This window comes from Onychostoma macrolepis, chromosome 23, assembly GCF_012432095.1.
Source record: "Onychostoma macrolepis isolate SWU-2019 chromosome 23, ASM1243209v1, whole genome shotgun sequence".
NCBI classification, from domain to species: Eukaryota; Metazoa; Chordata; class Actinopteri; order Cypriniformes; family Cyprinidae; genus Onychostoma; species Onychostoma macrolepis.
Window position 1 is genome coordinate 6,531,919 of NC_081177.1, and position 24,538 is coordinate 6,556,456.

General features: G+C 34.0%; 2 protein-coding genes across 4 annotated transcripts in view; both read left to right on the forward strand.

Moving 5' to 3' along the window:
- fyco1a (FYVE and coiled-coil domain autophagy adaptor 1a) overlaps positions 1–6,238 on the forward strand; it is a 29,178-nt gene extending 22,940 nt beyond the window's left edge. For all 3 annotated transcript variants that reach the window (XM_058762468.1, XM_058762469.1, XM_058762470.1), the window contains 4 exons: positions 888–980; positions 1,074–1,284; positions 2,899–3,008; positions 4,069–6,238. In XM_058762468.1, coding sequence (XP_058618451.1) covers positions 888–980; positions 1,074–1,284; positions 2,899–3,008; positions 4,069–4,144 — 490 coding nt within the window. In that variant the 3' untranslated portion in view covers positions 4,145–6,238. The remainder of the gene's footprint in view (positions 1–887; positions 981–1,073; positions 1,285–2,898; positions 3,009–4,068) is intronic.
- A 155-nt stretch (positions 6,239–6,393) lies between these two features.
- Positions 6,394–24,538, forward strand: part of ghrhrl (growth hormone releasing hormone receptor, like) — a 42,479-nt gene continuing 24,334 nt past the window's right edge. The window contains exons 1-4 of the mRNA XM_058762476.1: positions 6,394–6,520; positions 6,878–6,991; positions 20,741–20,849; positions 22,121–22,228. Of these exons, the coding sequence (XP_058618459.1) occupies positions 6,944–6,991; positions 20,741–20,849; positions 22,121–22,228 (265 nt within the window). The 5' untranslated portion in view covers positions 6,394–6,520; positions 6,878–6,943. The remainder of the gene's footprint in view (positions 6,521–6,877; positions 6,992–20,740; positions 20,850–22,120; positions 22,229–24,538) is intronic.

The following is a 24,538-nucleotide window of genomic DNA, read 5'->3' on the forward strand; positions in this document are numbered from 1 at the left end:
TAAAATGCTTGAGCAAAATCTTGTCAAAGTGCTTCATTGTAATTACCTCCCAGAACTGCGTTCCTAAACAGCAGGCTCCGAAAATAAGATAACATGATCGTCTGTGCGCTCTGAAGCTCGTAATTTATTGTATACAAAAATTATACAGTGCCATCTCCTGCAGCAAATGAAATTTTTCTTTGTGAAAGTTAATCAGTAAGTGACGATTTTGTTCTCTTCAACTCACTCAATGGAAACAGTGCTTTATTCGCAAATGTTTTATGCAATATTCCAATTTTGCGCACAAGTTTAATTCGTAACTTTCGGATGGAAACATGGCTACTGAAGACTGGAGTAATGATGCTGAAAATTCAGCATTGCATAACATATATTCAAATAGAAAACAGTTATTTTAAATTGTAATAATATTCTACAATTACTGTTTTTACTATTTTTGATCAAATAAATGCAGCCTTATGAACAAAAAAGACTTTCAGAAATCTTACCGACCCCAAATTTTTGAACAGCAGTGTAAATGTGGGAATTCATGAGTTCAAATGTATTCATCTGCATTATATAATAAATAATACAGCTGCACAAATTCAGAAGGACTCATTTTTGCAGCTTAGTTTTTGTATTGGGAAATTTTGAGATCTTAAAGATACAGAATGTTTTAATATTTCAATGAATTTATTTTTAAAAAACAAGGATGGTTAAATAGTTTTTTTTGTTTTGTTTGTTTTTAGTCAGTTTAGACATAAGAGCAGATTTTTCTTTATGACATCAAGCAACCACATAGCAACCCATTAACAAGCATTCAAACCCCATCATAGCAGCATCCAGACAACTATTTATGAAAAATGTTCCATCTATTTGTGGTTGGTTGTGATTATTGTCTTTTACACTAGCATATCGAGTGACGTGACCCCTGATGAACAGGAAGAGATGGTCCCTGCTGTACAGGATGCAGAAATCACCCTCCTTAAGTCAGGAGAACTCACGTTAGTATATGCCTACAGAAAACAACACACACACACACACACACCCATCTGGCTATTATTATTGATGTTAATTGGGTGCATGTCTTTCTGTAGTGCCTCTGTGCCTCTGGATATAGACGAGATTCCTCATTTTGGCGATGGCTCCCGTGAGCTGTTTGTCAAGTCCAGTTGCTATAGCACCATTCCCATCACTGTGGGCGACTGCGGGCCCATCATCAGCTGGGTTTTCTCTTCCGAGCCCAAGAGCATCTCCTTCACTGTGGTGTACAGAGAGACACTTGACACACCTGTTGAGCAGGCCAAGGTAACAAACACGTGCATACATGCCCTTCAACACCTGTTTGGTATGCAGAGGTTGCCACGGACAATGTGCACTTATGCTCAAGCACAAGTTGACCATAAAGCTGTAAAATATGGCCTTGTTAGTGTGCTGCTCTAATAGTTCATGAAAAACCTAGTTATAGGTGTCTCTTTGGGTTTTAAAACCTGATTTCTCAGAACACGGCTTCAAATATTGCACCACTTTTAGTGTTGGAGAGTAACAAATAAATTAGAAGAAAAATTCTAATATTATAATTGTCATTATTTACTTTTGACTTCATTCTGTGGAAAAGGAGGTCTTTTTAAATTTTATGGAGAAAATCTGAAGAACTTCTCCCAAAAACAAGGATTTCAAGGATCATAAAACCTTTTGCTTTTTAATAGCGAAATAATATTTAGTTAAATACTGTTTTTAAAGAACTTTTTGGAGATTCTGTTTATTATTCATTTAATTTAATTTTTAATTCAATTTAGTACTATTTAATGTGTGCACTTTAGATACATTCACCTAAATTGAAAGTCTTATTGTTTCTCTGTAAGTTAAATTCTTATAAATATTAAATTATGAAATATGTCAGAGAAATATTTTGCCTAAATAAACGTCTGGTTTAATGAATTTGCTACTTTGTGTTTGTTAACTTGTAGTCAGTGTTATTTTAGTATTATTTATAAACTGTTTAGCATTTATTAATATTTTGAACATTTAACATTTAAATTTTAGTTTAAGTTTTGGTAATTTTATGTTCTTTTTAGTGTTGTCAAATGATTAAAAGTGATTAATCACATCCAAAATAAAAGTTTTTGTTTACAAAATATATGTGTGTGTACTGTGTATATTTATTATGTATATATAAATACACACACATGCATGTATATATTTCAGAAAAATATGTTTATATACTAAATATATTTATATATATAAATTATATGAATATAAATATATAAACAAATGTACATATTTTCAAAATATATACTCTAAGTGTGTATATTTATATATACATAATACATTTACAAAATATACACACACACACACTATATATTATGTAAACAAAAACTTTTATTTTGGATGCGATTAATTGCAATTAATCATTTGACAGCACTAGTTCTTTTGTAATTTATATTAGTTTTGTTTATTAATTTAAACATTTTTATATTTCAGTTTCATTTTAGTTTAATTATTTCAATTTTATTTTTTGTTTAGTTGTAGTGTTTGAATTTATTTAAGCTGAAGATTTTTAGGTTTTCATTGAATACTTAGATTACTTTATTTTAGCTTTATCTCAGTTAATGAAAACTATTTTTAATTGGTAATGTTTGTTATTTACAGCAAATTGGACAATGTATGATAACTCTATGTTGAATAATAATCAGAGTCATTCAAACTGCTGTAGGCTGCATGTCTTCACAAACATAACAGATACTCACAGATGTTGCATCGGCTTGCATTATTTCATCTCTTCAGTGTGGCAGCGTCTCAAATGCAGCCTTCTTTTCATCTTCTGGAAGCTGTTCTCACTCCTTGAAATGACGAGCATAAATCCTAGCAGCCCTTTTACTTCATAGAGTGCTAAATCTATTTTATGTCCCTGTGGTTTAGGTTCTGATTCCTCTCACACGCTGTAACTCGCACAAAGAGACCATACAGGGCCAACTGAAAGTCCGCAATCCGGGAGTCTATACGCTCATCTTTGATAACTCGTTTTCCAGGTACAGTAACACACAGCTGACATTTACACACTCCGGGGAAACTTTCAGAGCTTTTGTGCTTCTCAGAAAATATCTACCCTTTTGACTGATAGTATTTTGCTGATGTTTACTACAGTTTCACATGCAGTGCATTTTACAGGGTTTTCTGCAGGTCTTAAAAAGCATTAATTCAACCATCCACAAATTAGAGGATTAAAAAGACAGAAAGTCTTAAATTCGTAAAGTCATGGCATTATATGTTGCATGCACTGCAAAAAATGAGAGTCCGTCCTCTGTTTTTGTCTTGTTCCAAACATTTTTAAATCAGGATACATTTACGTTTTCTGAGATGGAAAACAAGAACAATTAGGGAGTAAAAACTTGTTTTCTCTTTCAGTTGATTTTTCTGATCCCACTAGAAAATGTTTGTTCATGTTTTAATCATAACCCCCCCCCAAAAAAAAACTCCCTTTATATTCACATTTAGAGAACATACTGACCCCTTGAATTTATTCCTTAAATGTTCTTTACTTGGTCTTAAAAGGGTCTTCAATTTACCTGCATAATTCCTGCAGAAACCTTGATTTTACTTTTCTGTAAAGCCTGTTCCAAAAATGAGTTCAGAGAAATAGACTAGTTTAATTTAATGCTGAGAAGTATGATTTAAATAAATAAATTGATTTTAAAATATTTAACATTTTACATGAGATAACATTTTTATGCATATCATTATCCTAGTAGCATCAAACTCTATATACTGGAAATAATATTAGTACTATTTATTGAGTTGCTGCTTATGCACTAAAATTATAATTACCTTTTTTTTTTAGTACATTGAAAAAAATGGTGTAGAAACAATATTCACTAAAAATTATATTTTAAAGAAACAGTAAGCAAGACACTGAACACTTGAATTTTTTATTTGAAAAATGGAAATAGTCTTTTCTTTTCAAACATACTGCAGTAATCATTGTTTTATTTATAAGTTCGAAAAATCTTTTTTTTTTTTTTTTACAGTGTAGTTATTTATAGGAAAGATGGAATGCAACAATCACCGTTTCTCCTATTTTCTTTTCTATAGATTTCTCTCCAAGAGGGTCAACTACCAACTGACCATTGAGAAGCCCATCATCTATGATGGAAGTGACTTCCCTTAAATGTGGCTTTGTGGTGTGTAGCGTCCTTGTGTGAACTTGATGTGTTTTATTTTTATCCTTAGTCATCTCAGACCTGTTCCTGTGTGCCAAGGATTTCTGTTTTAGAATTTTATGGGTTAGTATAGTATTAGTTGTTATGTTTTATTGCTGATAGCATTAAGGTTATCTGTGGTGACTTGAGTTAAGTGTTATGAAGGGGTTTCTACGGCACTTTCTACAGAACTTATTGGAAGAGGATTATTTGCTTTTGATGAATCTTTTTTTTTTTTGTGTGTGTGTTTTATTTTCCTTGTGGATTCAGTATTTTAAAATGATTTTACAAACACTACAGATGAATTTAAAGCACCAGTGATTCAGGACAGTTGAAACTCACATGGGTAAATATGCAAAGAAAGTGAGACAATCGCAAATTAAGCTTTAAAAAATTATTTACCCAAAATTGAAAAACAAAATGCTGAAAATGTGCTCACCTTCAGGCCATCTAAGACGTAGATACATTTGTTTCTTCTGCAGAAAAGATTTGGAGAAATTTAGCATCACTTGCTCACCAGTGGGTCCTTTAAAGTGAATGGGTGCCGTCAGAATAAGAGTCCAAACAGCTGATGAAAACAAACCAATAATCCACAAGACACCAGTTCATTAGTTAACTTTTTGTGAAATTAAAAGTTATAATTATTTAATTTGCTTCTGGACAAAATAATTTGTCTAGAAGCAACAAATGAAGTTAAAACCTCTTAATGATGGATTTGTTTCTTACAAGAATGCAGCTTTTCAACTGACAAGATGTTAATTGATGGACTGGAGTGGTGTGGATTACTTGTGGATTATTGTGATGTTTTTATCAGCTGTTTGGACGCTCATTCTGACGGCACCCATTCACTGAGTGACATAATGCTACATTTCTCCAAATCTGTTCTGATGAAGTTGCAAACTCTTCTACATCCATCTTGAGTGGCCTAAGGGTGAGTACATTTTTAGCAAATTTTAAATTTTGGGTGAATTATTCCTTTAAAAAGTATCACACTACACTTCCACTACAGATGTCCAAAAAAATACTATATTCTCAGAGCTTTTGGTATTTTGGCGTATTTTTTAAGAAATTTCATACACTGTACAACTATAGTTCATAAAAGCAATAAGCGTCTCATGTTTAGATGCGTTTAAAACACTAGTTTATTTTTTATTTTTTTTACTCAAAGCTGGATGCTAAGATATTGTGTTATGACAGAGTCCTGTAAAAGTATATCAGTTTTATTTTATTATTTTTTTGTTTTTACTTTTTGTAGTCTCCACCAACTAGGTCAAATTGTCACTGGTAAGACAGCAGTAGATCTATTTAACTACTCACTATTCTTGGGTCAGCTATATTGTTTTATGTTCACCATTTATAAATACATAAATGACACTTTTTTTTATTTAGTCAACTCCATGCAGTAATTTTTGCGTATAGTACATTGAATAAAATGGCACATTTATAGTCATTTAACTCTTGCACAGAGTATATTTTTGCAAATATAAGGCTGTCAGTTTTTTGATCTGATAAAATTGGTTTACTGATGCTCAGATACATAATATTTTTTGACATGTTCAATTTTAATGCCTCCTTTCTGTATATGCATCACTGAATCCTTATCCTGGTAGATCATAAAACCTTAGTAATTTGAACACTAAGGCTCTTAAATATGCGTTTAATGAACTGTCATTAAACACTTTGTTTTTTTGTATTTTAATGCAACAACTAAAGCAAATATGCAAGACACGCATGTTTATTCGGGTGTACGGTTCACATAATTTTCCAGGTGACAAAGCTGAACTAGACTGCTGCTCTTAAGACTATCCGTTTATATATTTATATCTCAAGCTCCTTTTTGAACTATGTGCAATTTTAAATATTTTCCTAATTGGACTTGTTCTTTTACAAGAGTTTTTAAATGGTATTTTAAATAAATTGATACTTTAAGTACTTTTTAAAAGCGGTTGTTCAGGAAATCGTGAATACTTAATGAATGTCACTGAATTCAATGATTTCTGTGAATCTATGCAATCACAGCACAATGTTTACAAATTGCAGAACCCTTTAAGTGTAATAAAGTTGTATCAGTTAAACATTCAGTGTGAATGTTTTGCTTGTTTATAAGCAATCACTTGTCTGTATGCATGCACATGATGATACACAGACCTTTTTATGTTTTTATGAATAAGCCCAATAGAGGCTGTTTCATCTGTATTGGGAAGATTATGTGATGTGTGTTGCTCATTAGATCTCTATAGATCATACTTCTGCTAGTAACTTTTTGCGTGACATTGCTGGTCATGTGATGTCGACATGAGGGGGCGACCTTCTCCACGTAGAATAAAACCGCATTTTCTGAGAGAGTAAGTGTACATCGTTTAATATTTTTCAAAAATGCTATTAGTTTCTTTGTGCAAATGTTTTTATTTACCAAAAAATATTGAGTCCACCATTTAAGTGCATTTAAAAAGTACATTTACATGTCATTTTCGCATCAGTATTTTTTTTCTCTCAGAATCTCTTTACCAAGCTTTACATGTTTATAACAAACCGAGTGTTTGAGGAATCTCAATGCAGCAATTCAAAAGGTTTTTGTCTGTCTGGTTTGAGGAAAGTGTTGGAATCCCCTGTCTGCAGCAGAGATGCAATGGTTTAAAATGCACCTTATGCAGGATTATGAATGATGTGCGCGCTCTCCTCTCTCTCCTCTGATTGGTCAGATTCAGTCTATAAAGCATTTGATCCAAGTTCTGCTGTCAGCGCGCGCTGTGGACACGACTGGAGACATGCGCTCGTGGGCTCGCGGGGTCCTGTGGTTGTCATCTTTTACAATTGTGAGTACGCACATCCTCATGTATTTATTCACCTATTTACAATTATAGAATGCACTTTTTACCATGCACATTTGTGTGAGAAGCATCTTTAGAACTAGGACAGACTTTCAATCGGTTGTTTGTGGTCTAGCGGGCTAATTATATTATTTCACGCGCTAAGAATGAAGACTGAGCTTTTTGTTTTATCCGTATCCCCTGTACTAACTTTGTATTGTTTTGCTAAATATTATTTTGGGCTCTGTGAGAATATGATCGCAATCAGTGTGCTCTTAATTCATTATAGTTCACGTTTGCTCACTAGATGATGCGCTGCTTCAAAGGTGGATGGAGTAAGTGGTTTTTCCACACCTGTTTCACTAAACATCGAAAAAGAGACGGGGGAGCCAATACATGGGCAATAAAAAAGGCTCTTTGCCTGTCAATCATTTTACGTGCTGGAGTTTTCTGTCAGCAGGTCGTCTGATATATCTTTGGAGGGCGGGGTTTTCAGCGGATTTTAAAAAAAATAAATAAAATAAAACATTATTGTGTGAATAAGAAAAGCTAGTTAAATTACACTGTAAAACCTGATAAGTTAAGAATACTCAAAACATTTGAGGAAACTTATTGCCTCAAAACGTTTGAGTAAATAAACTCATTTTTTTTAAGTTAGTAGAGCTTAAAAATGTTTATGACAAGTGGGGCGGGGCTAAGAGAAATGGGAGCCAAGCCAAGCCTCATTTCCATGATCCCACCCCACTCATCACAATGATAATTATATACAACTTGCTTTCATTAACAACACATTCATTCAGATCTTTATAGTTAAGTGCTAATTAGCAACAGCACACTGGCACATGCTAATGTAGTTATCTAAAAGGCTCACAACACTTGCATGTTAAAAGACAAACACCATGCGGTGTATATATAGTCTTAACGTTTTGCTGTCCATCCTCAGCCTAACCACAGGCTCTATTCATCACCACAACGGTAAATCCTAACATAACACAACATTTAAGTACTAACGTATGTCTATCTATGTTAATCTTGTGCAAAAACTAACAAAATAACACTTAATTCCTACATTTGTTTTCCTCGTTGTCTGATGCAAAGCATACTGGGAATTCGAAAATGCAATCATTTTAAGTTCACCTTACTACAACGACATTTTGAGTTATATAGTCTAGGGGAGACCGGGATGGTTGTAATATTTTTGACATTTCTGTCTGTATCTTGGGAGTTCTTTTAAGCCATTGCGTTCAAAATGTTCGGTGACTGAGAGAGCTCAACACGCTGCCACTTCAGAAAACACATGCAAATAGAAAAAGTACCAGCAAATCAAGAAAACATTTTCATCAGTTTGACAGCAGGTGTTGCAAATGCTCACAACGCAAACAAATAAAGATTTTTATTTGCAGCGTGTTTTTTGGTTGTGTTGTGAGCATTTGCAGCGCGTGTTGTCAAATTGATGAAGTTCTTTTCTTAATACAGGTGTTTTTTTCTATTTGCAGCAACACAAAATGCATTGTTTTCAAACTGTGTTACAATTCACCCCATAGTCCAGGTTAATTGTAACATACCCTGGGGTGAGATGTAACATTACGATATGCACCAGGGTAAGATGTAACATGTAACAAAAATTTTGAAAGCTTTTTTTCAACACTGACTTTTCCACATAATTTTCAATATAATAAGAGACACCCCTTGGTTTGTCTTTCTCTTCCAAGACCTAGGCTATTCTTACTGAAATTAAAAGAAAACCTATAAATAAAACAAAAACAAAATTGTTTGAGTAAGTTGAGTTGGAGTAATATGTTTCATTGATCTTATAACTAACCCTGAGTCTTGCTGTTACAACTATCCCAGAGTCTTGCAGCCATAAACTAACTCCCCTTACAGCTAACAGCCAAAATATTAGCAGCTTGCATGAAAAATATCAACACAGACACACAATAAACATAATTTAACTTCAATTAGTTTAACTACAAAGCAGGGACTGGCATCACAAAAATCAATTAAATATAAAATGTTGCTTTTTAAACTCAAAATTAGTTTTTCTCCTCTACAATCTGCCGTGATTGCCACAGGGCTCTGTTTCCTCACATTTTGGAATAAAGACTAAACTGAGAATGTTTGAAGTGAATTAGGTGATTTGTAACTTATTCCTTATTTGAGAAATTGGAAGTGTCACAACTGTCCTGTGTTACAACCATTCCTGGTCGCCCCTACTGCACTATTTGTGTAGCCTAATATAGCGAAATAAGTGCGCAGCCATCTTTGAGTACAGTATTTTGTCTTTGAACTTCCGTTTTGTATAGCTCTATCAGAGATTGTCTTACTATAGGGAGATGAGATGGTCTGTATTACTTACTATTGGAGAAAGTGTAATGGCTAACTTGGATCACGTATGCCTTAATAACCAATCACATTACAGCCTTGACGTCATTGAATTTCAGTCAGAGTTGTACGACATTCAGTCGCTGTTTACAGACACCATAGGAATGAATGAGAAGTGCTGTTAGCTGAATCACACCTGTCACAAAAAGTCAGTGATTCTCTTATAAAGTAGAATTTTTTTCATGGTAAACTCTAAAAATAGTTCAATCCAAAAGTATTGTTTAGTGTAAAACATATTGAAGATGAGCAGATAGGCTGTCGATTCATTAAATGATGAGCCGTTTCCTCTAAAAAGCTGTTTATTCAGCGTAGTGAAACCTCTCCTCTATTGACATCTATTCAGAAAAAACAAAAACAAAACAAAAAAACCTTTCCCATGTGGTGCCAAAGCGGAAGCGTTAGCTTTAGCCGTTACGCTTTTTTGGCTAAAGGTTGCAGGCTTGCCTTCTAGTAGCTTTGGCTCTATAAGAGTAAACTGTTTAAGAGTAACTAATTAGCTGGTGAAGTGGATTTACTTATGGTGGAGTTAATGGAAGTTATCATGTGCATAGCCATATACGAATGAGAGTGAATGTGTGCGTATTATGTTTCTAAAATAAAATGCTATTTGCTTATAGTCCAGCTCAAAATAGTTAAAATTGATTATATTACCAAAAATTCTTAGCCTTGCTCTTTTACTGCCCCCATGTTCAAGACTTGGTTATAGAGTGCAGCCGTCGGGTTCTGGAAGTAAAAATGACATTCATTTTCTCCATAGGGAAATTGATTTTTAACACCAACTTATAAACATTAAAGACAGACCTACTGTGAGCTCCAAGGTCGTTAAGGTATATGGTTTTTGTTTGTTTGTTTGTTTTTTGAAGCCATCAGCCCACATAATTTAATCTTATGTTTTAAATCAGTGGTTCTCAACCTTTTTTGGGCCAGCGCCCCGCTACCCATTCTCCAGGTCCCTCACCGCCCCCCATCAAATAAAACAGTCTAATTGTCTTCACTGAACATTACAGTTGATTATTATTTTGTGTTTATAATGAGGACTGTTATTTTTACAGTACCATTCAAATGTATGGGGTCATTATGATTTTTAAGAAATTAAGTTAATTTAAGGATCCATTGAATTGATCAAATAAGATAGTGAAGTACTTTTTTACAGTGAATTATTTGAAAATAAGTGTAATAAGAATAATTTAAGCTTTGCTTTTTAAGCATGTTGGTGATTTTCATTGCTACAGCTTCAATGATGTTGAGATCTGATATACCTTGCCCCAAATTTAGAGACTTGATTAAAAACTAACCTGTTTAGAATAAATCCACAGGGGCATTTTTTAAAAATAGATTTTAGTTTGTTCTTCTGTTCCTAGAACTCTTGAACACCCTTTTATTGCTGTCATATGCATGGATGTTTTCAATTAGCTTTCAGTGAAAAATAACTAATTTTATCCCTTAGTTTTAGAAAATACCCTTTTTTTAAAGAATATATTGAATTTCCTTTTTTTCTGACATAGTAGACATGGTAATTTTGGTGGGTAAATACCACATTTACACTTGAAAATGGAAGAATTATAAACCCTCTTTTAATATATTTAATAAATTCTGTGACAATATTGCAAAGTTTGCACACAAATACTTCAAAAGTACAACCCCAATTCCAGAAAAGTTGGGATGTATTATAAAATGCAATAAAACCAAGAACCTGTGATTTGTTATTTCTCTTTAACTTTTATTTAATTGACAGATGTACAAAGAAAATATTACTAATGTTTTTGCTGACCAACATAAATGCATTTTCTAAATATAAAAAAATGATGGCTGCAACACAATCCAATTAAGTTGGGACAGTGGGAAAATAAAAATGAAAAGGCTATAGATAGAATATCCAAATTAAAATATTTTGAAACAGTTCACAGTAAGCAGGTGGACTGGTAATATAGGCCAGGGTATCATGTTTGGGTATAAAAGGATCACCTCAGTCTCAGTCATGGCTCATCACTTTGTGCCAAACAAATCAAAAATCACATTTCTCAATGCAAAATCACAAATAATTTAGGTCTTTCACTAACTGCCATACTGTGAAAAGATTCAGGGAATCCAGAGAAATCTCAGTCTGTGTAGGGCAAAGCAGAAAACCTCAGGTGAATTTGCATGACCTTTGAGCCCTCAGATAGCATTGCATGAAAAACCATCATGTTGCAGTGTTAAATATAGCCACATGGGCTCAGGAGTACTTCAGAAAACTGCTGTCGCTTAACTTTGAATGGATAGTTATTTAAATTGTTATTTGCCGTAGTTCGTGTTATTGTAGTTCTTTCCCTCATTAAAGCTGTTACATACAGTCTTGTACCTTTGACTTTTTGTCTGATTTTCACATACTTTTTTGCTTCAAATAAAAGTTTGTGATTCACCTTGTAGCTGGTTCGTTTGGTTCATGGCTGATAGTGCTTTAATGAAGACATTTTTTAAGAAAATGATTGGAAAAATTCTTTCTGGAACCTGCATCGCTGAGAAAGCGGACAGGCACTGTTACATTCTGTATGACCTTGGGTAAAGTATCATTGTTTGGAGGTATTCATAATGGCCAGAAAATGTATCCTTTTTTTCCCACCTGTGGCAGCTAATGATCTTCCTCTATCACCTGTATCTGTGTGTTTAGCCGCTCTAAACCCCAGCACTGATGGAAAACAAAAATTGCAACACTTCTGATGTCAAGGTTGCTGTCTGAGGTTGAGCTTAGAGAATGCCATTTGCGGTTTCTAAGAAAAGAGAAAACTTTCTTTTGTGGAGAGTTAAATTCTCATTTGTCAATGTGGGTTTGAGAGTGAGTCGAAATGACTTCAGATATTTTTAGACACATGTCTCATTTATCCTTCTCTCAAAAAAGGGTGTCAGCTCATCTCTCTGTGTTGGATATTTTGGCTCCTTCTGTGTTTCACAATGACTTGTAGTTTTTGAATGATCCATTACGTCTCCTGTAGCAGCTGGTAAATGCAGGTGTATGTGAATTTTGTCACCAGGAGAAGGCTTTGAAATTATCTCAGGCTTTCTCACTGTCAAAAATAAGTAAGCACTCAACTTTCCTCTGGTGCATTTGGTTGTGCACTTGTGCACCCATTTCCTTGGCAACTGCACCGCAAAACCTCCAAATGAAGTAAATGTGGAGGCACAAGCGCCATCTGCGAACTGAACTGGGGGACCCTTCTTGGAAACGGGGCAGTTAATGGAATGGAGATTAATGTTCTCCAGGGAGGATGCACGGTATAATAGAGCTCTCTGTAAGCGAGACAGGTGGTTTGATATGGCGCATGCAGGTGCTTTTTTTCTGAGTGCCTGCACAAATAAGCGTTTTCTTTTTCGTTTTCTTTGCGGAAGTACATTAACATTTCAGCCCTTTGGAATTCATCAGTGGAATGGTTGGTGTGACATTTTCAGATTATTTGTTGCATTCATAATGCAAAGTTTTATTCAAGATGCATTTCCAAATATAACCAGGGGTGTTTAGTCTTTCATCAGTAACAAAAAGTGTGCCCATGCTCTTTTTGGATATAAATGGTTTTTACCTGGTCATTCACAAGCTGCACACACAATAAAGATGTACGTTGTCATTGACAAATGATAGAAGACATTTGCAAGTGTTGTTTTCTACAATGGAAAGTAGGTAGATATCCTTGCTCTTTTTGTTATCTACCTTATACTGAATCACAAACGATTTCACTCCTGATTCTCAGATACAGTATATGCTAATCTTCATTGGTATATCATATAAGGATTTATCAATAAGTGAAATAAAATAAGATATAAAACTTATTTCAGTAATTTAGTTTAACTTGATTTACTAAAATGACTAAACAACAACAACAACAAAAAAAAACTATGGACATATAGTAGCTACTAGTAGTTATTTAAATTACTAAAAATTACAAAAACAAATTACTAAAATATTAAAACATAAATTACACTTGTTCTTCAAGGATGCCTTAAACTGACGCTTTTCTCAAAAGTGTTTTCAACATTAATAATAAATGTTTCTTGAGCAGCAAATCAGCATTTTAGAATGATTTCAGAAGTATCATGTGAGTTTTTGAAAACAGAATTGTAACAATATTTCACAATTTTTCTGTTTTAACAGTATATAATTCAGCCTTGGTGAGAATAAGAGACTTCTTTAAGTGTATAATTAAGTGAAAACATTGTGCTTTTATGGCTGAATACTGTGAAGTGCTGCTGTTATGCAGCTCAAGATCAAAACCTTAAAGTAAAAGCCCGTAATAGTAGTGAATTGTTTTGATGAAATTCATTCTTTAATAGCAGGAAGAGAGAAATAAAACCACAGACAGAGGAGCATGTTGGGTAAAATATCCACAGGGTGTAGCTCTGAAATCCACGGAAATTCAAATGTGAGTGATGTCATAGTAACAGCGTGAATGCATTAATGGGCTCTCTTTTTATTTCATGCCCAGAGAATCAAAAGCATTAGTGACAAAAGCACCGGCTCTCTTCTACCCTTTTTACACTAATCAAACCGATTGCGGCTCTGAACACGGCGGAGCGACCGGGTCAAGTTTAGCAACCACCAGTATTAGATGTAAATGAGCATGGAACATGGGCATAGGCGTAAATATTTCTTTTGTGTAATGAAGAGGGCGTGAGACTTTATGAATGGAGAGAGACCTTAAATATGCTGCTTACTTGCAAATAAACGCTGACTAATATATTAGAAATACTTTACAGACCCAGAGTCAGTACTGGTTCAATTACTGCTTACACTGACAGTTATTATGAGCAACATCTCAGACAGGTTTGATTAATTTCATGCTCATGCATATATCCGGTCAAAGGATTCCATTAGTTTAAACAGCATGATACTACATGAATGACTCTTAAAAGGAAATGTCACAGTCATATTTCGCTTGAAAAACTAATAACATGTATTTTGCATACAGATTATGAAGCCTGTTTTTAGGAAGATTTTGCATTATGCCTTTATTTACATGACAAGTAAGCACATTTTCCTTCCAAATTCTTAATACTTTCATTTAAAAAAAAATAAAAAATCAGAACTAATGCATTGCTATAGTCATAATACAATGTTAGAAATCAGCCTGTCAGGACACGGGAAACATGAGCAGAACAAATTGTACAACAAACCAAAATCATAATACAATAATATTTATATATATTTTAGATTATTGGGAATTTTAGATTATTGATTCATGAACATGATGTCACAATGCACAAAATATAAGTGCTGAAAAATGAAACGCAAATTTAATATGTTATACTAATCAATAAGTAATATTCAAATTTTATTTATTAACAATGTCACAATGCACAGAATCTAAATGCATTGAGAAATAGGTTTCATGTACTTAAGCTAAAATGTAATTTACTGTTTTTTTCCTTTTGATTTTGGGGTAAAAACATCTCTCTCTCTCTCTCTCTCTCTCTATATATATATATATTAGTCATGGCCAAAAATATCGGCACCCTTTCAATTCTGTCAGAAAATGCAACCCTTCTCTCAGAAAACTGTTGCGGTTGCAAATGTTTTGATACTAACATGTTTTTTTGTTTTTTTTGTTTGCATTGGAACAACACAAAAAAACAGAGAAGAAAAGTCAAATCTGATACAATTCCACACTGGACACACTGGACAAAATTATTGGCACCCTTAACGTAATATTTGGTAGCACCGCCTTTGGAAAAAATATCTGAAATCATTTTTGAGTTCTGTGTAAAATTTGATCAAGTTTGACTTTTCTTCTCTGTTTTTTTGTTGTTGCAGTGCAAACAAAAACAATAAGCACGTGAATACCAAAACATTTGCAATTGGAACAATTTTCTGAGAGAATTGCAAGGGTGCCAATATTTTTGGCCATGACTATATATATATATATATATATAAAATTATAAAAATGAATGCATATATATTTAGAGAGAGAGAGAGAATTTATACCTTTTATATTTAATATTTTTTAAATAATGAATATACACTTTTTAAAGTAGAAATAAATACATTAAAATCAAAAAAATCTAAGTGCTCAAAATCTCACAGAATCTAGGTGCTGAAAAAAATAGGCTTCATGTTCTTAACGTAAAATGTGATTTATTGTTTTTCCTTTTGATTTTGGGGTGAAATATGACCCAGACAGCATTCATGAGCTTCACCCAAACAGTAACCTAATTCTGCTGTTTCCCCACAGATAACGTAACCTTGAAGAAACAACTTGAAGTAACACTCATAAAACACTCAGGGGAAGCCTGTCTCACAAACTCGATTCAAGTCCAGGGCGTTTTAGGATGTTTCTGGTCTTGCTTTCTAAAAATAGTAAAAAGCTTAATGGTTCCAGAGCTCTGTCTGGATTACTGCTATCAGAGCAGAGTTTGGGCAGCTTAGTGAAACTAAAGAGGTGATGTTGGAGGGATAGTGAGTTGAGCTTGACCTGCTTTCATAAGCACTAACATACTGTGTTTCTGCTTTATTTTCACCTTTCCTTTCTACTAGCAGAGAATGCAGGAAAATATGTGGTGAGGTTACACACCTGACCTGAGACGTTTGTTACACACATGCACTGACTCATGCAGCAAAACAGTGTGTGTTTCTACATTTCATCAAATTTTCAACTAGTGTTTCTTCAAGACGTAGAGCAATAGAACGATTCCGCTGTCTAGGATACACTGCCAGTTCAAGAACATGCTGCTGCTGCTGATGATGATAATGACAGGGATGTGTGGCATATTTTCATTTGGGTTTTGGATAACGGATGCCAAAAGAAGGTGACGGCAGTGTTCTTCTTCAGAAATCATCACAGGCGAAAACCACCATATAAAGACACATTTTTGTAGGCTAAAACGAGGAGACGAGCATTTTAGCACTTTTGGTTGTATCATCCTGAAGTCAACGGTTTTTGAATGGGTTTTTGGTTAAATGTCTGATATAAGGTCTCTGGTAAACACAAGCTCAAGATATTTTCATGTTTTATTCCATGACATAAAATACTTCAGTAAACCCCCTTTGTTTTTTTTTTTTTATGCTTTTACTTGTCTTGAAAAATATGGTTGCTATTGCTAACAAGTGGCTAAATGGGACTACATGGATAATGCTGTGTTAATGCTATTTTAATAGTTTTATGTTGCAATAATTTCACATTCAAACTTCAACTTAATGTAGAAACAACATAAAGACAGTATACTTTTAATATTTGTTTAATGGCATCTTTTTTTATGACGGAAGGCAAGTATCATTGATTCCAATTTTATTGCTGTCTCTATGAAATTTCACTTATATTTAACTCTTGACTATAGCCATGCAACATTACAGTATAATTGAGAGCTATCAATTTTAACATTTATTAGACTTATAACTTCTAATTTAAGTAAACTTAAAACAATCTTCACATAAACCCATTATAATAAATGTCATATTTACCCGTGCCCTTCAGCAAGTAGGAAATCTACAGAAATTGAATAAAGGAATCAAACACTAAATTCTAAAATTAAATATAGATGAATCCTTAAAGCTACAAAAGTTATTGATTTCCTCTTTTTTTCTTTTGTTCTTTGATTAGCAGACATCACTGCAGCTGGATATTAGGTTATTTGGCTGCTATTAGAGCTGCTGCTACTGAACGTGACACAGATCTGACATGCATGCATTTCGTTTCATTCAAGCTTTAACATAAAATGATACAGGCTACACTGCACCGGCATATTTGTGCATGCAGTTGAAGAGCACGCGCTATGAGCAGTACACTCTTAAAAATAAAGGTGCTTAAAAGGTTTTTCACAGCGATGCCATAGAAGAACCATTCAGTCAAATAATCCATCTCTTTCTTACCTTTTTATAATCTTTCGCAACAAAGAAACTTTTGTGAAACAGAAAGATTCTTCAGATGTTAAAGGTTCTTTATGGAACCATTTAGACAAAAAGGTTCTTCTAACTGAAGAGTGTATAACGGCTGAGAGGAAGATTTGTTTTTACTGACATATGGCCTAACAACATCTCATCTGACCGCAGCACACTTTTGTTCTACTGAAGCTCCGTTGTCACCTTTTCTGTTTCCGCGATTATTTGGCGCTGAGGTGAAGTTGAAGTGCACGTCTGAAAACTCCCCCTTTTGATGTGGTGGTAAAGATGTTCTGCATTTAAATAAATGCAATTCTTGTCAAGAAAAAAGAGAGAGAAGCAGCAGCTGCAAGTGGGGTGGCCAACCTCCGCCCCTGCGGTAATTGCGTTAAATATTTTTAACGCTGTTAAACTGGAAAAATTAATCACCTGCTTTAACACACTAAATTTAGACAGCATTATACTGATAATTCGGTATATGCATGCTACTATGATGAGACAAATAACCATTAACTAGGAGTTTTACCAGTGCTAATATTTTGCTGCTTGAAGTGGTGGCTAATACGGGTTGGCTGGGCTTCTCAGAGGACAAATCTCCAGAGCTCGTAGATTGAGTTTCATTTAATCTCGCTATGGTTTGAATCGTTTTGAAGGGCTCTCTATAGTTTTTCATTATGCGAGATGAATAGAAGAATTCGATTTATTAGGCCGCTGTGGTTCTTTGGGCAGCCTCGTAAAGAATGTTCCAGGACGGGGGTTTTTGATCGTAAGTGCTGGTACTTTGGTTCAAAGCGGGACAGAATGAACTCCTGGTGGAAAGTTACCCTTCGACGGCTCTTCAAATCGGTCATCTCTGGAAGACCACTCAAGAAGACTTCCTTCGGTTGCTTCATTTTTATAAACATTTCCATCAGTTCGCAATTTCTCTGCCTTTCTTGTTCTCTCTCAATCTTATGTATGTATACTGTGTACGTCAATCTTATGTACGTATACTGGATAAACATGTGATACAAGTCAACTTTATCTTGACTTGTATACTACAAGTCAAGATAAAGATTTTTTTCAAAATGTTTTTTAAACATTAAATGCATTAAATGTAAAATGCAATTTATTCCTGTGATGCTAAACTGAGTTTTCAGCATCATTACTCACACGATCATTCAGAAATCATTCTAATATGCTCATTTGCTAAGAAACATTTCTGATTATTATCAATGATGAAAACAGTAGTACTGCTTAATATTTTTGTGAAAACCATAATTTCAGATTTTTGATGACTAGAAAGTTCATAAGAACAGCATTTATTTGAAATATATATTTTTATAACATTAAAAACGTTTTTATTGTCACTTATAAACAATTGTATCTGTCCTGAATAACAATATTAAATTCTGTTATGTATTTTTGTCACTTTTATTTATTTTTTTTGTTGATTTTTTTTTATTATTATTATTATTTTTTATATTACTATAGGGTTCATGTATTTTTTATTGCACTTATTCACTTAGTAATTTTGGTGCTTCAGCTTAAACATATTTCAGTTAGTTACCAAGGCAACTTTTTACATTTTTTAAATATTTCCTCTCTCTCTCTCTCTTTCTCTCTTTCTATATACATATAAATATTTCTCTAATATTTAGATTTTAATTTATTTCAGCTATGTCAGTTAAAAATTTTCTATAATAACCATGGTTGTATTGTGCAAGAACAGAATTTTTCTAAAAACAATTCACTTTCTCATCTTCCCTCCACTTCCGTTTTCCAACTGTGCTTTATTTTTTTCCTTAAGACACTGAAAATGGCAAGTGATAATATCTGTCTTCCTGTGGCTCTAAGGATTGAGGATTAAAAAAAAAGCAGATGTAGAGAGATAAATGTCGAGAAAAACCAGCGCATATGAGATAGCTGGATTGAGATAGAGCTGCTGTATGAGACTAAAGAAGCTCACCCAGATGGGAACACACACACACGTCTGCCTTCTCTGTAGACTTGTTTACGGTCTTCTGTGAACGGCTCAGTGTTTTTGAAGACATCTTTTAATGAACAATACCCAACTGCTGACCTATATTTTTCATTCAAAAAACTCCCCTTGGAGCAGAGAGACGTGACCGCTTTGGAGATGATTTACCTCTAAAGACAGACTATAAGCACGTACAACCAGCCTTATCGAGCGGCCTGTGAAGAGGATAGTGTTGAACTCTTGTCTTCTCTTGTGTAAAATAATATTTTTTGAACTTTTCAGAATGTTATTGGCAAAAACTTATATCAAAGTAAATGTTATATGGGAGTAATTCTCAGGAAATGATGCCATTTGTGTGCATCATTGACTTACTATTGATGTGAATACACTGCTGTTCAAGTTTGGGGTCATTTTTTGAAATATTTTATAAAGAATTTTGAAAGAATTTCTACTTTTATTCAACAAGAATTCATTAAATTGATCCAAAGTGACAGCAAAGACATTTTATAATATTACAAAAGATTTTTGTTTCAAATAAATGCTGTTCTTTTGAACTTTTTATTCATCAAAGAATCCTGAAAAACATATATATCATTGTTTCCACAAAAATATAAAGCAACAACTGTTCTCAACATTGATAAATTTTTCTTGATGCTGAAAATTCAGCTTTGATCACATGAATAAATTGCATTTTAAGATATATTCATGTGAATTTTGAATAAATATTGTGTAAAATTATAGTTCTCTTTTCATTTCAGCAACTGAGTATTATGAACTATTGGTATCACATGTTTAATAGTTTATGCTTTCATAAACTATTGAACTGTTTCATAAACAGGCCATTGAAAAATTGAAATATTTGTTAAACAGAGATCTCCCTACACTGCTTCTGTAATATCTGGACCTGTTACTTTGAGCCTGAGGAGCTGCAATACTGGTTTCTTGAACCTTTTTGAACAATAATACAAATTTCCCTGAGCGTTTCCTGAGAATAACCCAGGAGTCTTTGATTGTGATTGCTTTCAAAAGCTGCTAGAGCTCATAATAACTTTTTAACTCTTAAACTGCATAGATTCAGACTGAAGTGTTTGATTGGAGACAATCACTCTGAATCAGCGCTGTGATCACAGTAAATGCATGCATATATGCATATGTTTGTGCATGCCATATGCTGAAATGGTTTTTGATGAGGGCTACTTCATTAACAGCTACTATAAAAGAAACAATGATTTGAAATGAAACGCGGTGTATTTTTTAAATTGCATGTCTGATTTCTTTTCATTAACCTCAATTTGGCACAACAACTATCCATTGAAAAGAAGAAATTTCACCTTTGTGCTAATGCAATCAGAAATAATGTTTTTTTTTGTGCTGTTATTACCATTACAATTTCAGTCTATTTTGCCTTGCACATAAGCACATGCTCTCTCTGCGTCTGCAAAGTGGGTCAGGATTGCGTCCGCAATTGATTGTAAGTTTAGAGCCCGGGTGTCTGCAGAGGGATCTTTAAGTGTTGTGTTATAAGACTGCATTTTTCTGCATCACTCACTCATTTAATTTTCTCTCTCTGCAGGTGTTGTCTAGTTTGCATCCTGAGTGTGACTATATCTTTCAGCTGGCAAGAGATGAACAGCGGTGTCTCAGAGAGATCACAGATCTTGGGAACCTGAGCAGCTCTTCAGGTAGAAATAAACAGACGCTCCTGATGAGATGTTGAAGGGGTTTGTCCAACAGAATGTGAGATGCATGCTAATCAGCAATGAGTTTCAATCGAGAGCAAATGGAGACTTTTGTTGCTTCTCAGATTTTTCTCCTCAAAAACTGTGTATGAGATACTACATTTCTGCAATCAAAAGCCAGAGGTCTCAATATGCTCTCAAACATTTCTCAAAGGCTACATTACATGACCGTTCAAAAATTTGGTTTCATTAAGATTTTTAAATGTTTTTGAAAACAAGTCTCTTATACTCACCAAGGCTACATTTATTTGATGACAAATACATTCAACATTATGAAATATTATTACAATTTAAAAGAGCTGTAGTCTATTTGAATATATTTTAAAATGTAATTTATTCCTGTGATAAAATGCTGATTTTTCAGCATCATTACTCCAGTCTTCAGGGTCACATGATCCTTCAGAAATCATTCTAATATGCTGATTTGCTGCTCAAGAAACATTTCTTATAATCAATGTTGGAACAGTTGTGGTGCTTCATATTTTTGTGTGGAAACCATGATACATTTTTTCAGGATTCTTTGATCAATAGAAAGTTCATAAGAACAGCAGATTTTCACATTATAAATGTATATTGTCACTTATTCAACACAAATTCATTAAATTGATCAAAAAAGTAAGAAAGTCTTTATTCAGTCTTTCAAAAACTGACCCCAAACTTGATAAATTAGAAATATTCAGCTACTATGAAATAATATACTACATTTTTTGTTTTTCTGTTATTTCAATTATACATTTTTGAAACCATAACATCATCAGTAATTTCTCCTGTCAAGTGTTTTAACTTTTTTAATTTTAAACTCTAGATTTTGTTTTATTTTAAATGACATAAAAACAGGTCACAAACCCTTGAGATGTCATTTAAAATAAATCACATCTGCATAAGCATTTAACAGTGCCATAAGCTGTCAGTGGTGACATTCAGAGACAGAGTTTAGTACGAGATCACATTCATTGTAATGCAGCGCCTTGTGTTCACGTTTCCCAGTGGATCCCAGAAGTGAAGTCGTGTTTGGTAGCAGCTTTGCAGGAGATTGGCATGCACAGATGTACTTGTGTTGATCCAACATGGCAAACTGGACATTGATAGAGCAAACTCTAGCTCTTATGTGCCACAGAAAGCCTTTCGGATATAATGTTTTCTTGATGTTTGGTGCTTGAGTGCATGGTAAAAACATGCTCTTTGTGTGTGTGTGTGTGTGTGTGGGTGTGAAGGTTGTCTGCCAGTATGGGATGCTGTGGTGTGTTGGCCCAGAGCTGCAGTGGGAGAGACGGTCCACTTGCCCTGTCCTGCTGTTTTCTCTCTATTCAAGAACAACACAGGTGCGACACACACCATCCACATCAAACTTGTGCATGATTCAAAACTGAAGTAATTACAGTTAAGTACCTGAATCATGTGAATTAGGTAAAGGTGGCAAACTGGATGCTCAATTGTAATCTGAGTTTTATATATATATATATATATATGTGTGTGTGTGTGACCCTGGACCACAAAACCAGTCTTAAGTCGCTGGGGTATATTTGTAGCAATAGCCAAAAATACATTGTATGGGTCAAACTTATCAATTTTTCTTTTATGCTAAAAATCATTAGTATATTAAGTAAAGATCATGTTCCATGAAGATATTTTGTAAATTTCTTACCGTAAATATATCAAAACTTCATTTTTTATTAGTAATATGCATTGCTAAAAACTTCATTTGGATAACTTTAAAGGTGATTTTCTCAATATTTAGATTTTTTTTTGCACCCTCAGATTCCAGATTTTCAAATAGTTGCATCTCGGCCAAATATTGTCTGATCCTAGCTTATTTAATCAGCTTTCAGATGAGGTATAAATCTCAATTTCGAAAAACTGACACTTAAGACTGGTTTTGTGGTTCATGGTCACACACACACGCACACACACACATATATATATATATATATATATATATATATATATATATATATATATATATACAGTGCCCTCCAAAATTATTGGAACAATAAAAACAAAATTGCTCTGTTGGCTGTGGAGTCAAGACATTTACAAATATGATTAAAAGATGAATATGAGACAAAACTACAGAATGTCACATTTTATTATTGGGTCATCTAACACATAGCAGGGCTCGCAAAATTTCAAAATCCCTGGTAGCCCTTCGGGCAGGTACTCTTCAGATTTTGGTAGCCCGAAAATTTATTTAACTAGCCCAAATAAAAAAAAAAGTTTTTTTAAATATAGAAAATCAGATAGGAGTTTAAATGTCAATCAAAAATATTTTCAATACACAAATATCAACAAATATGAAGGAAAGAATTTTATTTGACTATTTAGAGGGTATCTGCAGAATTTAAAAAAATAAATGTAAGGAAATTTATGACCCATTTATGATCCATAAAATTACATGGTTTACAGTTCAGATACAGGTTTTCACAAAAATCTTATACAACAGCATTTCAGGCTATAGACCATTTTTATGAAAAGGGATAAATCAAGCATATAAATTATTATGTTAATATAAAACTTATAAATATTACCGTCTTAATTGTTTAGATTTTTAGAAGGCACATTAACTTCTTTCTCATTTACAACAAAATGTGTTTGCTGCATAAAAACATGAGTTGATATTTGCATTGATCTGACCATAAACAGCAAGAAAGGCTTATTGGAAATGCAGATTCATTCTCTGCCACGAGGTGGCGCTTTAGGAGCGCTGAAATGTTGCGGTTTCCCTGGAAACGCTGTACACAAAGCAGCTCCGCACTCATAAATGCTGCTTTATCAGGAATTATAGTTAAGATGAAATTAAAATGCCAACGACACGTTTCTGAGGACAGTCGGTTCCCTTCAGATACATTCACATAAAGACATCCGCGCCGCGTTTTGACTTGAAGCGTGCAGAGCTCATATTTATTCAATGACATCATTGCCTTTTGAAGTTTAATCCTACCATATCGCGACTCTTGTCTTTCTGTCCCCAACTGTAAGACCTCTTGAAATTATAATTACGACATTTCTTATACCATTTAACGTATTTAAAACTTTTTATGGCCTTAATTTTGATACAACTCACTTTAAGAGATTTTAAGGACCAGCAGGAGATCTGTATTTAAGGAGCCCGTCGGGCAGGCAGTGATACATTTTGGTAGCCCGACTGGAAAACACAAATTTTTTTTTGCGATTCTGCGAGCCCTGCATAGATGTTTTACCAGCTAGGAAGTTCAGCACTTTTAGAGTTTCATCCCTCTATGTGAGCATAAGTATTGGAACAGTTGCCTCACAGGTATTTCTAAGTGATCAACTGTGTCCTGCTGCATTAATTCTTCAGATATTAAAAGCAGAGAATGTGTCGTATCAGTTATATCCATTACTTCTGCATTCTGAGTCTTGCATTTGATGATGACACACACAAACCAGGATGAAGATGAGGGAGCTGACTTTGAGAGAAAAGCAAGCAATTTGGATGCTAGAAGAAAAGAGGAAGTCAGTTAGAGCTATAGCAAAAACAAAGGGCATGGAGAAATCAAGAGTTTGGAAACCACCAGCGACACCAGCAACCAACAACGACCTGATCGGCTGAGAAAACAACAGTAATTGATGACAGACAAATCATAAAAGCTGTGAAAATGAACCCTAAAAGACGT